A 20,278-nucleotide genomic window follows, 5' to 3' on the forward strand; every position below is an offset into this window, starting at 1 on the left:
CCAGTATCAAAAGATTGGGATCATTCCCTGCATATTTTCAGACCACAATGCTCTGAAGCTAGAACTCAATCACAAGAGGAAATTTGGAAAGAACCCAAATACATGGAGACTAAACAGCATCCTTCTAAAGAATGAATGGGTCAACCAGGAAATTAAAGAAGAATTGAAAAAATTCATGGAAACAAATGATAATGAAAACACAACGGTTCAAAATCTGTGGGACACAACAAAGGCAGTCCTGAGAGGAAAATATATAGCGGTACAAGCCTTTCTCAAGAAACAAGAAAGGTCTCAGGTACACAACCTAACCCTACACCTAAAGGAGCTGGAGAAAGAACAAGAAAGAAACCCTAAACCCAGCAGGAGAAGAGAAATCATAAAGATCAGAGCAGAAATCAATGAAATAGAAACCAAAAAAACAATAGAACAAATCAACGAAACTAGGAGCTGGTTCTTTGAAAGAATTAATAAGATCGATAAACCCCTGGCCAGACTTATCAAAAAGAAAAGAGAAAGGACCCAAATAAATAAAATCATGAATGAAAGAGGAGAGATCACAACCAACACCAAAGAAATACAAACAATTATAAGAACATACTATGAGCAACTCTACGCCAACAAATTTGACAATCTGGAAGAAATGGATGCATTCCTAGAGACATATAAACTACCACAACTGAACCAGGAAGAAATAGAAAGCCTGAACAGACCCATAACCAGTAAGGAGATTGAAACAGTCATCAAAAATCTCCAAACAAACAAAAGCCCAGGGCCAGATGGCTTCCCGGGGGAATTCTACCAAACATTTAAAGAAGAACTAATTCCTATTCTCCTGAAACTGTTCCAAAAAATAGAAATGGAAGGAAAACTTCCAAACTCATTTTATGAGGCCAGCATCACCTTGATCCCAAAACCAGACAAGGATCCCATCAAAAAAGAGAACTACAGACCAATATCCTTGATGAACACAGATGCAAAAATTCTCGCCAAAATACTAGCCAATAGGATTCAACAGTACATTAAAAGGATTATTCACCACGACCAAGTGGGATTTATTCCAGGGCTGCAAGGTTGGTTCAACATCCGCAAATCAATCAATGTGATACAACACATTAATAAAAGAAAGAACAAGAACCATATGATACTCTCCATAGATGCTGAAAAAGCATTTGACAAAGTACAGCATCCCTTCCTGATCAAAACTCTTCAAAGTGTAGGGATAGAGGGCACATACCTCAATATTATCAAAGCCATCTATGAAAAACCCACCGCAAATATCATTCTCAATGGAGAAAAACTGAAAGCTTTTCCGCTAAGGTCAGGAACACGGCAGGGATGTCCGTTATCACCACTGCTATTCAACATAGTACTAGAAGTCCTAGCCTCAGCAATCAGACAACAAAAGGAAATTAAAGGCATCCATATCGGCAAAGAGAAGTCAAACTATCACTCTTCGCAGATGATATGATACTGTATGTGGAAAACCCAAAAGACTCCACTCCAAAACTGCTTGAACTTGTACAGGAATTCAGTAAAGTGTCAGGATATAAAATCAATGCACAGAAATCAGTTGCATTTCTCTACACCAACAGCAAGACAGAAGAAAGAGAAATTAAGGAGTCAATCCCATTTACAATTGCACCCAAAACTATAAGATACCTAGGAATAAACCTAACCAAAGAGGCTAAGAATCTATACTCAGAAAACTATAAAGTACTCATGAAAGAAATTGAGGAAGACACAAAGAAATGGAAAAATGTTCCATGCTCATGGATTGGAAGAACAAATGTTGTGAAAATGTCTATGCTACCTAAAGCAATCTACACATGTAATGCAATTCCTATCAAAGTACCATCCATTTTTTTCAAAGAAATGGGACAAATAATCCTAAAATTTATATGGAACCAGAAAAGACCTCGAATAGCCAAAGGAATATTGAAAAAGAAAGCCAAAGTTGGTGGCATCACAATTCCGGACTTCAAGCTCTATTACAAAGCTGTCATCATCAAGACAGCATGGTACTGGCACAAAAACAGACACATAGATCAATGGAACAGAATAGAGAGCCCAGAAATAGACCCTCAACTCTATGGTCAACTAATCTTCGACAAAGCAGGAAAGAATGTCCAATGGAAAAAAGACAGCCTCTTCAATAAATGGTATTGGGAAAACTGGACAGCCACATGCAAAAAAATGAAATTGGATCATTTCCTTACACCACACACAAAAACAGACTCAAAGTGGATGAAGGACCTCAATGTGAGAAATTAATCCATCAAAATCCTTGAGGAGAACACAGGCAGCAACCTCTTCGACCTCAGCCGCAGCAACATCTTCCTAGGAACATCGCCAAACGCAAGAGAAGCAAGGGCAAAAATGAACTATTGGGATTTTATCAAGATCAAAAGCTTTTGCACAGCAAAGGAAACAGTTCACAAAACCAAAAGACAACTGACAGAATGGGAGAAGATATTTGCAAACGACATATCAGGTAAAGGGCTAGTGTCCAAAATCTATAAAGAACTTAACAAACTCAACACCCAAAGAACAAATAATCCAATCAAGAAATGGGCAGAGGACATGAACAGACGTTTCTGCGAAGAAGACATCCAGATGGCCAACAGACACATGAAAAAGTGCTCCATATCACTCGGCATCAGGGAAATCCAAGTCAAAACCACAATGAGATATCACCTCACACCAGTCAGAATGGCTAAAATTAACAAGTCAGGAAATGACAGATGCTGGTGAGGATGCGGAGAAAGGGGAACCCTCCTACACTGTTGGTGGGAATGCAAGCTGGTGCAACCACTCTGGAAAACAGCATGGAGGTTCCTCAAAATGTTGAAAATAGAACTACCCTATGACCCAGCAATTGCACTGCTGGGTATTTACCCTAAAGATACAAACGTAGTGATCCGAAGGGGCACGTGCACCCGAATGTTTATAGCAGCAATGTCTACAATAGCCAAACTATGGAAAGAACCTAGATGTCCATCAACAGACGAATGGATAAAGAAGATGTGGTATATATACACAATGGAATACTATGCAGCCATCAAAAGAAATGAAATCTTGCCATTTGCGACGACGTGGATGGAACTAGAGGGTATCATGCTTAGCGAAATAAGTCAATCGGAGAAAGACAACTATCATATGATCTCCCTGATATGAGGGAGAGGAGATGCAACATGGGGGGTTAAGGGGGTAGGAGAAGAGTAAATGAAACAAGATGGGATTGGGAGGCAGACAAACCATAAGTGACTCTTAATCTCACAAAACAAACTGAGGGTTGATGGGGGGAGGGGGGTTGGGAAAGGGGGGGTGGGGTTATCGACATTGGGGAGGGTATGTGCTATGGTGAGTGCTGTGAAATGTGTAAACCTGGCGATTCACAGATCTGTACCCCTGGGGATAAAAATATATGTTTAAGAAAAATAAAATTAATAGAAAAAAATCCTTAGAAAATGAAGGTAAAATATTTTTGCAGGCAAATGAATGTTGAATAAATTCAAGGCCAAAAGGACTGTACTGTAAGAAATATCAATGTACATTCTCAAAACAGAAGAAAAATAAGAGGTGGAAACTCGGGTCTAAACAAAGGGATAAAGAGTGACAGAAACAGTAACTCTCTGAGTAAACAAAAAATGAATTATTTTCCAGTTTTTGATTACGTAAGACAAATTTCACACATGATTCCATCCATATGAATATCCAGAATAGGTGTATCCACAGGGACAGAAAGCAAGTTGCTGGACGCCAGAGGCAGGGGGAGGCGGAAATAGAGAGTAACTGCTTAACAGGTACCAGATGTTATTTTAAGGTGATGAAAATGCTTTACAACCAAATAAAGGGATTGTTGCACAACACTGAATATACTAAATGCCACCAAATGGTTCACTTTAAAATGATGAATTTTATGTTACATGAATTTCACCTCAATTTTTTTAAAGGTAAGTGGATATTTTAAACAAAGCTAATAACTATATTTGATGCTTGTTATACTTAGAAGTACCATTATGACAATGGCAATGCAGCATAAAGGACAGGAGGGAGGAATGAAGTATACTGATGTAAGATTTTTACATTATATGTGAAGTGGTCAATACTTGAAGGTTACGTTATGATACGCTTAATTTTCATATCGTAAATACTAAAATAAGCACTAAAAAAGAAAAACAAAGGGGCATGCTAATAAGCCAAACTGAAGACAAACATGAATCATAAAAAATAATCAAGAAGATGGGAAAAGAGGAAATTTAAGAAAAAGAAAAGAGCAGAAAGGACAAAGACAAAACAAATCAGAAGACAGTAGATTTAAACCCTACCACGTTGTTAATTACATTAAATGTAAATGGTCTAAATGCTCCAATTAAAAGGCAGAGATTGGGACACCTGAGTGGCTGAGCTGGTTAAGCATTCAACTCTTGATTTCAGCTGAGGTCATGATCTCAGGGTCATGGGATCAAACTCCAGGTCGGCTCCATACTATGTATGGAGACTGCTGGAGATTTTCTCTCTCCCTCTGCCTCTGCCCCTCCCCTGACTCGCATGCATGCTTGCACGCTCTCTCAAAATGAATATAATCTTAAAAAAAAAGAAAGAAAAAGCAAAGGTGGGGTGCCTGAGTGTCTCAGTCGTTAAACATCTGCCTTCAGCTTGGGTCATGATCCCGGGGTCCTGGGATTGAGCCCTGCATCGGGCTCCCTGCTCAGCAAAAAGCCTACTTCTCCCTCTCCCCCTCCCTCTGCTTATGTTCCCTCTCTCGCTGTGTCTCTCTCTGTCAAATAAATAAATAAAATCCTTAAAAATTAATAAATAAATGGCAGAGGATGTCAGACTAGACTTAGAAAAGCAAAACAAAATCATATACTGTATACAAGAAATGCACTTTAAATACACAGATACATTAAAATAAAATAGGAAAAGATGTATTAGCAAATAATAAAACAAGGATGTTTTATTAAAAAAAAAAAAAAAAGGCAGCCTTCAGAGTAAGGACTATTACCAAAGATAAATAAAGATATTCTACAATGATCAAGCAACCAATTCATTAAGAAGACGGAACAATCCTAAATATGATACACCAAAGAACAGATTAATGGAATTTAGACCCCCACATATATGGTCAGTTATTTTTCAACAAAGTTGCCAAAGTAGGAGCACCTGGGTGCTCTGTGGGTTAAGCCTCTGCCTTCGGCTCAGGTCATGATCTCAGGGTCCTGGGATCCAGCCCCACATCAGGCTCTCTGCTCATCAGGGAGCCTGCTTCCAACCTCTCTCTGCCTGCCTCTCTGCCTACTTGTGATCTCTGTCAAATAAATAAATAAGATCTTTAAAAAAAAAAAAAAAAGCTGCCCAAGTGACTCAGTTAGGAAAGGATAATCTTTTCAATAAATGGTGCTGAAACAACTGGATATCCATATAAAAGTTTAAAAAAAAAAAAACTTCAATCCTTATTATAAGTATTATAATACTACACACGGGTTCAACTCATAACTTAGATCATAGACCTAAACATAAAAGCTAAAACCGTAAGATTTCTAAAATAAAATATAGGCAAAAAAATCTTCCTGTGAGAAAGAAAGTATTTCTTAGGATAAAAAAAGTACAAACCATAGAAGAAAAACTGATGTCAGACTTCACCAAAACTTAAAACTCCTGTTCTTCACAGGACATTGTCACAGATATAACATTCACTATACATATTATCCCACAGAATATGAATCTAAAATTAATGATGAAGCCTTGCAATAAGACAACCCAAGAAAAACTTAAATAGATTCTCACAAACAAAATTATGTTAAAGGGCAATAAGCACATGAAAAAGCCAATAGCATGTGTAAAAGGGAAATGCAAAATAAAACCACAATTACTATTCTTCCTCTAAAGTGGCTAAAATTAAAACAAACCTTACAATACCAAGAATGGGAAATGTACCCGGTATAAATATCAGTAAGGGGGCGCCTGGGTGGCTCAGCAGCTTAAGCCTCTGCCTTCAGCTCAGGTCATGATCTCAGGGTCCTGGGATCGAGTCCCACATCGGGCTCCTTGCTAATCAGGGAGCCTGCTTCTCCCTCTGCCTCTGCCTGCCATTCTGTCTGCCTGTGCTTGCTCTCTCTCCCTCTCTCTCTCTGACAAATAATTAAATAAAATCTTTAAAAATATATATATAGATGATACAATTTATCAGTAAAACCTAGTAACAGAAAGCAGAGGGACTAGGGGCAAGAGTACTAAAAGCAAAGCAGCATAAAAAGCATCTCAGTGGTAAACATGTTCTATTGATTGATTTAGTGGTTACTGTTGGAGAGACAGTCTTCCTTGGGCTTCTTGCACTTCTACATGTCTTGCTGAGTGTGCTAAGACTGCAAGGCCCAGACCAATTGCTCTTGAACTTGAGCCATCCTATAGCTGGTAACCTTGAAAGATGAGGTAATGTCTTCCCCTAAACAAAGAGCAAGCTCGCTTACTACTTTCTATAAAAGCAGTGGATTCCCCAAGTTCAATATTCTTCAGCTGCAACACAAACCCAATGAGGGAGCATCCATCTTGGCCATACTCTATTGCCTCTGGAGACCTGGGGAAAGGGAAACCTATACAAATACACTTATTTTCAAACTATTTACTGTGCCATGAATAACATATTTCTTTCTCTGATCCAGGAGTCTCCTGCTTCTGCCAGCATCCAGTAGTAACAGTAACAGGCTAGCTTTTAGCTTGCTCAAATCCTAGATAAAATTTTATGCCTCAAATGGGTACAATTCATTGAATATAAATGGAGAAAGGAGAAAAGGTATATGAGAAAGAAGAAAATGGACAAAAAGGAAAAAGAGGAAGGAGGAGAATGAAGAGGACGAGGGAGGGAAGAAGAGGTTGAAACAACAGATATTCCTTAGTATGTAGAATGAATCAATCCAGACTTATGCAGAATGTCTGAGTGCTTTAATCACATCACACACACACACACACACACACACACACACACACTTAAATTGTTCTCCAAGAAGACCCTTTCTCAAGGAATTAAATGTATTGGTGAAGGATGTACTGATTTCCTTGAAAACTGGTGTGGTGGCTGTCCTTTGTAGTTCTGGTTAAAGATGGTCAATACTGCCATTAAAAGGGGCTCCCTGATTTCAATGGGACAGTGGGTTCCCAGAGTGACAAAGGATAAGTAGAAGCCCTTAATCCTCAGATATAAAGTAGGCATGGTTATAATAGGCAAGAGGACCAGATCTGTCATCAGAATGGTTTGGATCCCTGGTGGTGGCTAACCATGGTGTCCTAAGGAAAAACAGTGGGCAATACATGTGATGAGAAGAAAAAAGAAAAACAAAAACAAAAAAACTCTAGGTATGTCAAACTGAGGCCTGCCTTAAGTGGCCACAATTTAAGAATTATGGCATGTCACCTAATACACAGGCTGAGCTTGTTCAAAGACAGAGCCCCTGAAAAAAAGGGGACAGTGGGTTCCACTGAGGAAGGACCCTACAAAATTGCACCAAGAGAATACTTGGGAGTCTTCCTCCTAGCCTTTCCGAGAGAACATGCAGCTTTTCATTAAGGAGAGAGTGTATGTGGGAAACACAATCACTTGGGCTTTTTAGGGGTTACTCAACACTGGCTCTAAGCCCATGCTAACCTTTAGGGACCAGAACATCACTGTGGTAAACCAATCAGATCAACAGCTGTGAAGGTATATGGAAAAAGAAGTGTTTTGGCTTTGCTCCATCTTACAGTTGACCCAGTGACTCCATAGACCCACCCCGTGTTCCTGAACACAGTTAAAGTCTCCCTAAACTATGGAGTAAGGGTTTACAACATAAGAAGGGCTAAGTGGGGGGGTGGGAGGGGGCGGGCAAATAAAATCCCCTCGATGTGCTCCTTCCTAACAAAATAATAAATCCAAAGCAACTGTACATCTCTGTGGAAACTGGAGAGGATAATACCAACTCCAAAGACTTAAAAGATGGCAGGACGGGGACTGTTAGAAAGACATTCTGTTTCACTAGCCTACTGTAGCCAGTGCAGAGGACTTGGATCTTGGTGAATGACTGTAAACCAAATGAAGCAGTGACTCCAATTGTAGTTGTTTCAGATATACTCTCTACTGGGACAAATCAACACAATCCCTGGCACCTCATTTGCATCCATCAAGCTAAGAAATGCTTTTTTTTTTTTTTTTTTACCTATTCCAAAAACATACCACTAGAAGCTGTTCTCATCTTACAGTCCAGAAACACACTTTGTGACTGCCATAGCTCAGGGCTTCGTCAACACTCCAGCTATCTTTCATTATTTGGTCCACAGAGACTGTGGGCAATCTGGACACCTCACAGGTCCATATATTGTTGGTTCAACCAGCAAATCCTGTATCCCCACCCACACTTGGTGCCATCCAGCTTTCTACTTTTTGCCAACCTAGCAGGTGGGAAAAGACATTACTACTCTCTTAATTTGCCTGTCTCTGATTATTTAAGAATTGCAAATACCTCTTTCTATGCATGTTAAGATTTACTATTCTGCAACCCACTTATTAATAACCTTTGACTATTTTTCTAGAGGTTGCTGCTCTCTCCTGATGTGTAGTTCCTTGTCTGGTCTACATATTAATCCCTTATCAATTTTGGGCACTGCAAATACCTTCTCTCATTCTTGTCTTTCACTGAATGAAAATCTTTAATTTTTATATAATCAAAATCATTAGTTTTTTACTTTTATAAACTGTGGAAGCTTTGGAAGTCCTTCCTTATCTCTTAAGGAAAGAGCTTCTTCAAGAATTCTTATATTAATAATTTCTCTCACATTTAGGTCTTTTTAACTTATCCATAACCCATGCTGTCTATAGCATAAGGTTTTTTTCCTCCACATAGTGTGCCACTCTCCCCAACAGGACTCCTTTCTCCAGTGATTTATGATGCCACCCTTAAGTTCCTGAAGACATATGGGTAAGTCTCTCCTCCCTAATTTGTTCCCCAAGTCTATTTTTCTACTCACATACTTACACTACAGTTTTTATTACTATAGCCTTGAAACAGTATCTTAATTTCTGATAAGCCAAGCTCCAACACAAATATTTAATACTGCTTTAGCTATTCACAAACTTTATCCCATCTACCATACGAATTTTAGATTTAGGTTACTGAGTTTGTAAGACCAACTGGAATTCTGATGGTAGTTTAATCAAATTCATAGATTAAAATGGAGAAAACGGACACTCATAATAATAAATATATCCCAAGAACATGGGAAGTTTCTCCTTAGATCCTCTTCTAGTTCTTTATTAAAGTTTTAAAGTTTTCTTCTTAAAATTCTTAAGTATGCTTGTGTTAATTCCTAGAGACTTTACAGTTTTGATGTTTTTATTTTTTACAATATTTATTTTTGATTACCTTTCCTAGTTGGTTATAGCTAATGTAGTAAATGCTACTAATTCTTATAGTTTGATCTTCAATCCAGTAACCATGCTAAACTCTTAGTAGTTGTAATAGTTTTTCTGGATTCTAATGGTTCTTCTAGGTAAGTGACAATATCTGCAAATAATTAGTTCTTACGCTTCCCTTCATATCCTTATATTTCTTATTTTTTCCCTTTGTAATGTAAGCCAGGACTTTTTTTTACCATGTTAAAAAACAGTGATAGAGGGCATCATTGTTAGTAATCTTAAAATGAATGTATCTAAAATTTCTCCATTAAGTATTATTATTTGCTGTAGGTTTTTGGTAATGACCTTAACCAGTGACCTTAACCTTAACCTTAATTCCAAACTTGCTCAGAGTTTTTACCATATATAGTTGTTGGATCTTATCAAATATTTTTATGGTATCGAGAGAATCAAGATTTTTCTCCTTGAGTCTCTTAATGTGATAAATTACATTAATAGTAAACAGATGTTGAATCATATCCACATTCTTAAACTCCACGGATCATAATTTAACACACACATGAAGTAGGATTTTCATACCTATGCGAATAACTGAGACACATCTGTAACTTTCTCATACTGTCCTTATCTAGGTTTAAAATCAAGATTTCACTAACACTAACCTTATAAATTGAGCTAGCCATCTTTTTATTTCCCTATGTTCCAGAACTTGTAAAAACAAATTATTATTTAAAATTCAATGCAACTCACCGATCTCGTTACAATTTCTGAAAGGGGAGGTCTTTACCATTTCAGTTTGTTAAATATTAAGCTCAAGTTATCCGTTTCTTCTGATACCAACTTTGTTTGTATTTTTCTAAGAATTTATACTTTTCATCTAGGCTCTCATATTAGCCTATAGTTCATAAAATTCTTTTTTTCATAAAATCCTTTTTTAAAATTCTCATACTTGTAGTTATTTCCCATTTTCCCTTTAATTATATTTGCATCTTTTTTCTTGATCTTAACAGAAGTCTATCTTATTAATCCTCAAAGAACAATCTTTTGGTTCAGCAAATCTTTTGTTCCTAATTTCACTGGTTTCTGCTCTTAACTTGATGGTATTTTCTGAACTCTTCAAATGAACTGTGTAAGCACTAAAACAAGCTTCGGTCAGAATTTAGATTAAGTCAGCCAGCCACTGTGTTCAAAGCCTGGCTTCACTATATAGACTTCAGTACACAAACTATATATTATTCTCACATATGCATGATACAAAAAAAAAAAAAAAAATTAGACCCGATTACTAATCATACCTACACATGAATGTCCTTGAGGAAAGCTTTATCTTGAAGGCAAATAAATTAGATTATGTGCTTGTCCCCACCAAAAAAAAAAAAGAAGTGTAAGGCTGTAATTGTATATCTGAACCAAGGCAGATATTTCCTCTGCACAGCTAATCGGACAATTACTGGTACAGCTTGATAAAATTAGTAACTAGAAATGAAATCTCCAGTTGCTTTACCAGATGCTATTCAAAACCTGCAGTTATTAATAGGAGAGTAAAATCTGGCTGCCATGGTCACTTTTCACCACTGCCACCACTTCCAAAAAAACCCACTCAAAGCAAAAGTATTTATTTTCCTTAGCTATAGAACCGTACCTCCTGGTTAGGGGGCAAAATTACAAAAGATTTTGGTCTTCAATCTTTCTGCTCAAAACAGCATTAAGGCAAGGCAGATCACTAACACACTAACATAAAGTTCAATATTCAACATAATCTTGGACTTGAACACAGTAAATGGCTTATTATGAATGTAAGGTTTGAAAAGTTATTTTATACGTTATTTGCTTCAAAACGGATGTCGCTCCCTCCGCATTGGTGTTATCCAAGAAACAACTCATACATTTCTCTATCAGAACGTAGAACGTGTACACTTTAGAAGGGAAAGAACGAGGTGCAGATATTGGTCAACTTTCTAATTTCTGAGTTGTTTAACGCAGACTAGGTAAAAGCACAAGGACACAATTGCCAGATTTCAATCTGGTCACAAAAAAAAAAAAAAAAAAAAAAAAATTCTCCCTAACGAAACTCAGACGGCCTTATTTTCTCCTCACGTTTGAGGCCGAAACTTTAAAGGGGGAACGGAGAAGAAAAGAGCTTCTTAACGTTGTGAGACAGCCAGCTGTGATAAAGATCGCATTTGGAGGAGAACTTGGGGCTGTGTGCCCCAGGTAACGCAAGAAGCCAGGGCCGCTCCGGCGCTGGCCGCAGACACCGAACGAGGGGGGGGGGGGGGGGGGGGGGTGGGGGGGGAGGCGGGGAGGAGAGGAGAGACCCAGGCCTGAAACAAAGGAAGCAGGGCTGGCCGAGAAGGGTGGATTCGACGTCCGGGTGGGGAGGAGAAAAGCCAAGGCTGCTGGGGAGAGGCTGGACTCACAGAACTTGGAGGTGGAGGTGTTGATGTTGATGGTGGAGCTGGGGGTGGGGGCGGGGGCCGCCTTGGCCACAGCGGCGGCCGTGTCGCAGCTCTTCAACATCATGATCACCCCATTGGCCTCCGGCGGTGGCGGCGGCCCCATCGAGAGCCCCTCCTTAGGGCCTTTCCTGTCCACCGAGGCCGCGGGCACCGCCAGCAGCTGACCCCCCGGCGGCTCTCGCGCAGGGGCTGGAATCGACGAGGGGGGCGGCGGCGGCGGCGGCGGGGGCTGCCGGAAGCCGTCCACCGCGGCCTCCCAGTTGTTGTGGTTCTGGTCGTCCATCATCGCCACGTAGCTGCCCCACTCCTCCTCTTCCATGCTTTCCTCCATCCTGCAGGCCCCCAGCACCCGCCCGCCTCACAGGCACCTGCCGCCCGTCTCAACCCCGGGCCAGGGGGCACCGCAGCCTCCTCGAGTTCACATCGCCGGGGGCCGGCACGGGCGCGGCGGAGAGGGGAGCTGGGCGCCGGGTCTCTCCGTCTCCTCCGGGCCGACTCTTGCAGACAGGGCTGACGGCGGTGGGCGCTCCCGGGCTCTAGCCTGGGAGAGGCAGCCGTAAAGCGGCCGCGCCTCTCACGACATTTTACAGCAACTTCCAACAGGCTGTTGGAAAGGGCAGCTGGGGGAGCGGCCAGGAGGGCACGTGGTGCGAGGAATGAGCCTGGAGAAAGCAAAGCAAAAAGGGGCAGGAGCTGTAAGTCACCCCCACGCAAAAGGGTAGAGGTTTGGCCCGCCTCGGCCGGACCCGCACTGAGAGGGAAGGAGCCCCGGGTCGGGAGGAGCAGGCGTCGGTCCCGCCCCCGGGCCGGCCCCACGTGACAAGGGAGTTTGCGCACGCGCGTTTTGCGTCTGGTTACCAGGGCGACCGGAATCTGGCCGGCTCCTGAAGATGCGTACCAAACCCTCTGGCGTTCGCTGCGGCACAGGTCCCCGTTTGCGTGGTGTTTTTCTTACGCCCGCCGGATTTACTGTGTCTTTGCACCGCACAGGGTCTCGCCGCCCGGACCTTTGGTCGACACGGAGCTAGGAGGCCACAAGAGGCCTGGGTTCGCGCATTATAAATGGGTGGGACTGCCCTGGGTGGCCCTTGATGGGCCTGCTGATGGGCCTGTGCCCACACTAACCGAAACCTTCAAAACCAAGAATAAAAACCGAAACATAGCAAGGTGGCTTAAAAAAAAAAAAATGCGTTTGAGCTACTCATGGATGTTTTTTTAAGTTCCTTAACTTCTCGATACACAGAGGCCGGGAATTTTAGATTTTTAAATGCCAAGCTTCACGCAATGTTCCGTAAATCTGACTACAAATTTGAGATTATGTTTCAGAGTCCAGAGGGGCAAAAAAGAGAGGTTATGTAACTATATTATAATTTCTTTAACTTCTCTGCTTTCTCAAATGACAGCAATAGTATATTATAGGAGAACAAACGTTATCGTTGTGTTTATAGTTCATCCCAGCTACTGGTGTTAACGTTGTCTAGAAAAACCTGTTATTATTTACTCTAGCAGATAATGAATCTTTATTTCCAGAGGTATGTAATTAGTGTGAAGAATCATTTCACCCGCTGAAAAACCGTTGTCTCGGGTGCACTCCAGTGTCCACATGTATTTGGGCTTCTCAGCATGTTTTCCCACTATATTCTGTGCTATACTTAAGGCAACTGTTCACCAGTCACTTAACAATGATTTAATTCTAGACAGTGCTCCCACATATTAATGGCACATACTTTTTGAAGCACTGCATGTTTTTAATTCCCTAAGCCTGGAACTATACTAATTCTCCGGCCCTGGGAAATTCTTGGAGTATTTTCTTAAGTGAAAGATAATTGAGTCAAATGCCAAGGGTGGAAAAAATGTAACCTCAGAATTCTGTGCCAGGCAAAAAAAAAAAAAAAAGAAGAAGAAGAAGAAGAAGATGGAAAAGGGAAAACAAATTACAATTTTTTACAAACAGCAACTGGTGGTTAATCATCAACAGACTTTCTGTGTAGGTGGGTTGGTGGGTATGTCTGGAGATAAAGCGGTTTCTACATAATAAAATATTCAATACACAAGATACAAATCATAAATATATCTCTAGTAACATGAACACAAAACATATGAATCAAAAGTTGATGAAGGTACAAGAAATCTACCGTCACAATAAGTGATTATCACATCTCTAATAGATTGCAGTGGGTTGAATAGTAGCCCCCAAAAAGATATATTTGTGTCCTAATCCATGGAACCTGTGAATCTTTATTTTAGAAACAGGGTCTTTGCAGATCTAATTAAAGTTCTTGAGATGAGATTTTCCTGGATTAGCCTAGTGGGCCATAAAACCAATGACAAGTGTCCTGCTAAGAGAAAGGCAGCAGGAGATGTGAGAAGACAAAACAGACACGGGGTAATGTGACCCCAGAAGCAGAGATGGGAGTGATGAAGCCACATTCCCACTCAGATGTCAACAGCCACCTAAATCTGGAGGAGGCAAAAAATGGATTCTCCTCTAGAGTTTCCAGAGCATTCCACCCTGCCAGTGCCTTGATTTCAGATTTCTAGCTTCCAGAAATGTGAGAGAATACATTTCTGTTCTTTACCACACCATTCGTTGTAATTTGTTATAGCACCACAGGAAACTAATACATAGATTAAGAGGATAAAAAAAAATCTTTAAGGAACTAGAAGATCTGAACAACACAATGACCAAGCTTGAGTTAATGAATACAAATAGCACATTACACTTGACAACCATAGAATAAATATACACAAGAACATGTGAAAAGTCAACAAAAAAAGAACATACTAGGTCATAAAGCAAGTCTCTCTACAATGTCTAAAGATTGGTATCATAGCAACCACATTCTCTGACCAGTATGGAGTTAAATTAGAAATCAATAACCAACAAACCGCTAGTAAACCCTCATATTTCTACTCTTCCAATCAACTCACTGGTCAGGAAAATCATAATGGAAATTGGAAAACATTTAGAACTTAAGGGATTGGTACTATCTTGGCAATGCAGCTTCCATCCTGGCAAGGCCCCACTCCAGAGATTTTTACTCCGCATACTGGTGAACACTGAACCCTTCACATGTATACTGACAAAATGACCAATATAAGACATTCGTTTTAGTTGTAATTAAACGCACCATTAAGGAGAAAGCTAATGATGACGGGGCCAAAACAATCACTAACAGGGTGCAACTTGCCATAAATAAGAAATACCACCTACCAAAGGGAAACCAAATGAGTACATTGATAACTGGTTATTTTTATGGACATTATGAGACATTATTTCTTACATTACACATGTAAAAATACAACTTTACATATAGTAATATGTAAATGTAATTTACATATTAAAATAATGTACAATATTTTATAATATAATATGCTATAATTAAAGTATATTTTAATAGTTATTAACTTAAAATCTTAGATGATTTGTTGTAGGATATGGAGATAGGGAATAACATTCCTAGCAGTAACACTACTAGCGACCCAACATTGGACAGTTATAACACATGTTAGTAATTACTGCAAGCTCCCATGGTTGCAAGTATTAATGTATTTGTTTGGCTTTTAGGTTGGTTGGCTGGTTGGTGTCTATTTCCCACTAGGTTATCAGTTTCATTAAATCAGGATATATATAAAATATATATGTAAGATAGATATATATAAAGGGACCCCATGGGGGGGGAAAAAGCCATTTTCTTTGCTCCTTTTCCTGCTTCTATTCTTGCTAGGACCTGCACCCCTGCCTTACACATGCCTTAATGTATATTCTTGTAAAGGTCAGGAGTTAATGATTTCTTTGGAGTCTTCCAGCACAATACATAATGTCTAAGGAGTGACGGGTCAGGGTCATAAACTTCTCCAAGACCATTGACTACAAACACCTTGATGCCAAGACCCCTGGCTCCAGGGAATAAATGACTTATGGAGGACACCTGAGCACTCATCCTTGTTCTACCAGTTCCTGGATGCCTGAGAGCACACGTACACCAGACCACCACCTCAATAAAAACTCCAGACCCCTGAGCAAAGGCAAGACTCCTGTTCCCTTTACTTTGAGTTTCCTGGACACTCTGTATCTGCTTCTCTCTGTGTCTTCAATAAACTCTGCTCTTACTTCCTCTTGGCTTGCATTTGATTGTCCTGTGCAAAGCCAGGGACCCTCTTGGCTGGTCATGTGCGACCTGCTCTGGGTCCTCAGACCTGGCCAGTCTGCATCATAAGTTCGTATACAGAAAGAGAAGACCGATTCAAAATACTAATAGCAGTTATCTAGGATAATGGGCTTATGGGCGGATTAAATCTTTGTATCTTTCAATGTTTTCTATGTTCTTTACAATGAGTATGTATTATTTTTATAATCAGAAAAAAAAATTCTAAAACTTTAAAAAGTAAGCAGACAGAGGCACCTGGGTTGGGCAGCTCAGGTCATGACCCAGGCTGGCATCATGCCCCACATCAAGCTCCCTGCTCAGCGCAGAGCCTGCTTCTCCCTCTCCCCTGCTTGCGGAAGCACGCGCATCTGCGTGCACTCTCCCCCCACCTCACCTTTTTTCCCTCTCAAATAAATTCCTTTAAAAAATAAATAAGTAAATAAACAGAACATTAAAAAATATAAATTGGGATTCTATGCATTAAAATGTTCCTTTTGATTCCCAGAAACACAAGTCTCAAGTAAAAACTGCATAAAAATCAAGGCTATTCATTGACACCAGACTGACAAGCAGGGTAAAGGTAAGGTGTGGTTCAGCCAGGGCTCCAGTTCTGTTCTCTGCATTGGTCTTTGTCTTGCTCTCCTCTTTCATAAGTTTGATCCTCAAGCTGTTGTAAAATGGCTGTCACAGCTCTGGGCCTCTTATAATGGATAAGATATCAAGAAGAGGGCCCACTCAGTCAGTTGAGCGACTGGCTCTTGATTTTGGCTCAGGTCCTGATCTCAGGGTCATGAGATGAAGCCCTACATCCAACTCATGGAGTCTGCTTGAGTCTCTCTTTCCCTCTGTCCCTCCCCCTGCTCACAATCTCTAGCTCTCACTCTCAAAATAAGTAAATAAGATCTTTAAAAAAAGAAGAAGAAGGCCCATAACTTCTGGTACCTATCATGAGACAGCAAGTTCTTTCCCGGAAGCCCTCAAGAAATTTCCTCCCTGTCTCATTGGTTCCTTCCACAACCGATTCCAATGACATTTTAGATATATTCCAGAGCCATTTACTGGGAAGGGTATGGATTTATTCCTGGAAAATAAGCCCACCCCGGAAGCCCAGATGCGATCAGCTTCTCCTAAGTACCCTGGCTGAGAAGTGAAGAATGGATATAAGAACAAAAACTGGGGTCAAGTGGAGAGGTTTAAACAGGTGCAAGGTATGCAACAGTGCCCATCACAGGCCCAGGAACCTAATCTCCTGGAGCCTGCCCCCTACAAAGCCTCATCCCAGCCTCTCCACTCTGCCCCCTTCATTAGCACCTCCCTAATTAATATATTTATGCAAAACTGCATATACACTGATTAGATAAATATATGACTGTCTAAAATAGTTAAAACTTGGAGGAGGTGAGGGAGCTAGACTTTGTCACTAAGAATTTCTCTTTGGGGGTGCCTGGTGGCTCAGTGGGTTAAAGCCTCTGCCTTAGGCTCAGGTCATGATCTCAGGGTCCTGGGATCAAGCCCCGCATTGGGTTCTCTGCTCAGCAGGGAGCCTGCTCCCCCGCCTCCCCGCATTTGACAGATCTCTGTCTGTCAAATAAATAAAATCTTAAAAAAAAAAAAAAGACTTAAAAATGTTAAAAAAAAAAAGAATTTCTCTTTGTTTGGCTTTAAATACCTTCATGTCACTTTTCCCATGGAATAATTCATTGTGATTGTTCAATACTTCTGAATAAATATGTGCGTGGCTAGCTGAACTCTACCTGAAGTCTTATTCATATCAACAGTTCTTTTTTTTTTTTAGTCAACTCTTAAAACGTGATCTGTACAATGAGATACATTTTCCCTAAGAGAAAGTGAAGATGATGATTGCCATTTTTACATCTTCTTATCTACTCTATCCTCCTAATTCTTGCATTGTTAGTAAAGGATGACATGGCTCAGAGGTGAGCAAAAAAGAGGAAAGAAGACAGGAAAAAATGATGTGAAAAACTCCAAAGCCCATACCATACATGCGTCTTCTCAGTTGTCAAGCAAGAACGGAACCAAAGATGTGGCAGACAATATACAGCATATAAATGATTTGATTGTTTTACTTTACATTTACTATTAATTTCACGAAGCCATTAGCATGGAAAACTTAAAAACATGACTTTGATAGAGATAAACGATTTTAGGGTCAGGAAGAATGCTTTTTATAATCCCTAGGAGATTATAATGGACCAATACAGCATTTGACAAAGAAATGACTTGTGATGCATAACGCAACTGGAAGTCTGAAGGCCAAGCTATTAGAATGATCTTGACTGGAAGGCAAGAGGATTAGAGACATAGAAATAACTCAAGCCTTAACAGTTGCACACTGAGATTCCTGCTTACAGTGAAGATGTCTAGCCACGCAGGGGAGTGTTCTCTATTCGGTACTTCTTTCCACGTTGGATTTTGTTCCTTCCTTTTACATCTTAGCATCGGAATCTTAAATTCCATCCCAGTAGGGAAACAGATAATGATGCAGATGCTCTCTATAAACATGGTGAATTTAGAAGCTGAAGAAAATGACTTTAGGCTGAAGGAGGCCATCAAGTAAAAGATGTTTCTATCCACACCTTGTTGCAGGCCTATCCCTTCCACTCAGTCATTCACAAATCTTTCTGTGCCAGGCACATGCTGGGGCTAGAAGAATAAACAGGCAAAAAGAGTTTCTGCCTCCCGAGAAGTTTCCTTTCCACTGAGGTGTCAAGTATTAAACAACCACATGAGCCAAAGTATGACAAAGCATCGTGAAGGAAAATACTAGATGCTATGAGAAGGCGTTACAGAAAATTATTTTACTTTGTATGATCAAGGAGAATTTTTCTGAAAAAGCATATTTCTGCTAAGATGAAAGGAGGGTAGAAATTCATCAATCAGCAATTTGGGGAGAAAACATTCCAGGCAGGAGAATCAACATGGGAAAAGGCATTTGCCATCATCTAGGAACCTAAAGAAAGTAATGAGACTCAAGTAAAGTGAGGGAGAGGGAAGGGGATATGGCATATGGAGGGAAGGTAAAAGGAAGAGAGCCAGATTATACAAGTCTTTGTAAGTCCTTTTGAGGATTTGCTGTTTCTTTTTTTTTTCTTTAAGATTTAATTTATTTATTTGACAGACAGAGATCACAAGTAGGCAGAGAGGCAGGCAGAGAGAGAGAGGAGGAAGCAGGCTCTCCACAGAGCAGAGAGCCCGATGCGGGGCTTGATCCCATAACCCTGGGATCATGACCTGAGCCAAAGGCAGAAGCTTTAACCCACTGAGCCACCTACGTGCTCCAGGAATTGGTGTTTCTCCTTGAATGGAAAAGGGGTAAGGACGTGCTGTGATGTGCTTTACGTTTTATAAAGGTGTCCAATTGCCCTGGGGGGAATGGCCTCATAGAAGGGAAAGAGTAGACAGAGAGACCAAGTAGAGAGCTATGCAAATACTTAAGCCAAGTCACAATGGTGGCTTGAACTAGGGGAATGTCAGTGGGCATGGAAAGAGATGGTGGACTGCAGATTGATTTTGGAGTTAGGCCAGAGAGGTTTCCATGCATTAAATACTGAATACTTAAATACTGAAGATTTGAAGATTTGAAGATTGAAACCCACAGCTGGGGTTTTATCCAATGCATACAATGGAAGGAGAGTTGGGTGAGCGAGAGCAACGATGAATCGGTCCGGGACTTCAAGCTGAGAAAATAAAGACCAGATGGGGCAGATGGCTAGAGAGAAAATAAAGTTGTTTTTGGATGAGAAGTCTCCATGAGGTCAAAGAGCTACTACAAGGATTTCTGTCCTTAATTAAGAAACCAGCAGGATAAGTCATAACCAAAAGGTAGACTGTTTGAATTAACAATTTGGTATGGCTTCTCTACACCCCACATCCCCAAAACAAGTGACCATTCCTGGATACCTGAAGGCTTTTGAGTGGTGCCTACCACCTACATATAAAATAGTGATCTATCAGAATGTGGGGAGGACCTGAGCAACAGAGGCACTTAACTGAAAGAGAAGACAAATTAATTAACTTCTGAAATCCTTTCCACTTGGCATTAATGCAACGGATTCTTGCATAACAAAGTAACATTTCCCAGTTATGCCAACTGTCTATTTTCATGTTCTAATTCACAGTCTTAGAGTTACTCGCTGTGTTAAAGCAATTTGGTTTAATTTAGACAAGATAGATGAGATGCACTTGAAGAGTTAAGTGAAACAACGAAATCCTCAGAGGTGAGTGAAGTATAGTCTTCAGTACAAAATGTATTTGTAGAA

At 40.4% G+C, this 20,278-nt stretch overlaps 1 protein-coding gene across 2 annotated transcripts in view; it reads right to left on the reverse strand.

The window, feature by feature from the left end:
- Positions 1 to 12,469, reverse strand: part of LOC111144782 (CDK2 associated cullin domain 1) — a 78,578-nt gene extending 66,109 nt beyond the window's left edge. For both annotated transcript variants that reach the window (XM_022499242.1, XM_022499243.1), the window contains exon 1: positions 11,809 to 12,469. In XM_022499242.1, the coding sequence (XP_022354950.1) occupies positions 11,809 to 12,178 (370 nt within the window). In that variant the 5' untranslated portion in view covers positions 12,179 to 12,469. The remainder of the gene's footprint in view (positions 1 to 11,808) is intronic.
- Between the last annotated feature and the right edge of the window lie 7,809 nt (positions 12,470 to 20,278).

Source organism: Enhydra lutris, unplaced genomic scaffold (assembly GCF_002288905.1).
Source record: "Enhydra lutris kenyoni isolate GAN:26980312 unplaced genomic scaffold, ASM228890v2 scaffoldscaffold12, whole genome shotgun sequence".
NCBI classification, from domain to species: domain Eukaryota; kingdom Metazoa; phylum Chordata; class Mammalia; order Carnivora; family Mustelidae; genus Enhydra; species Enhydra lutris.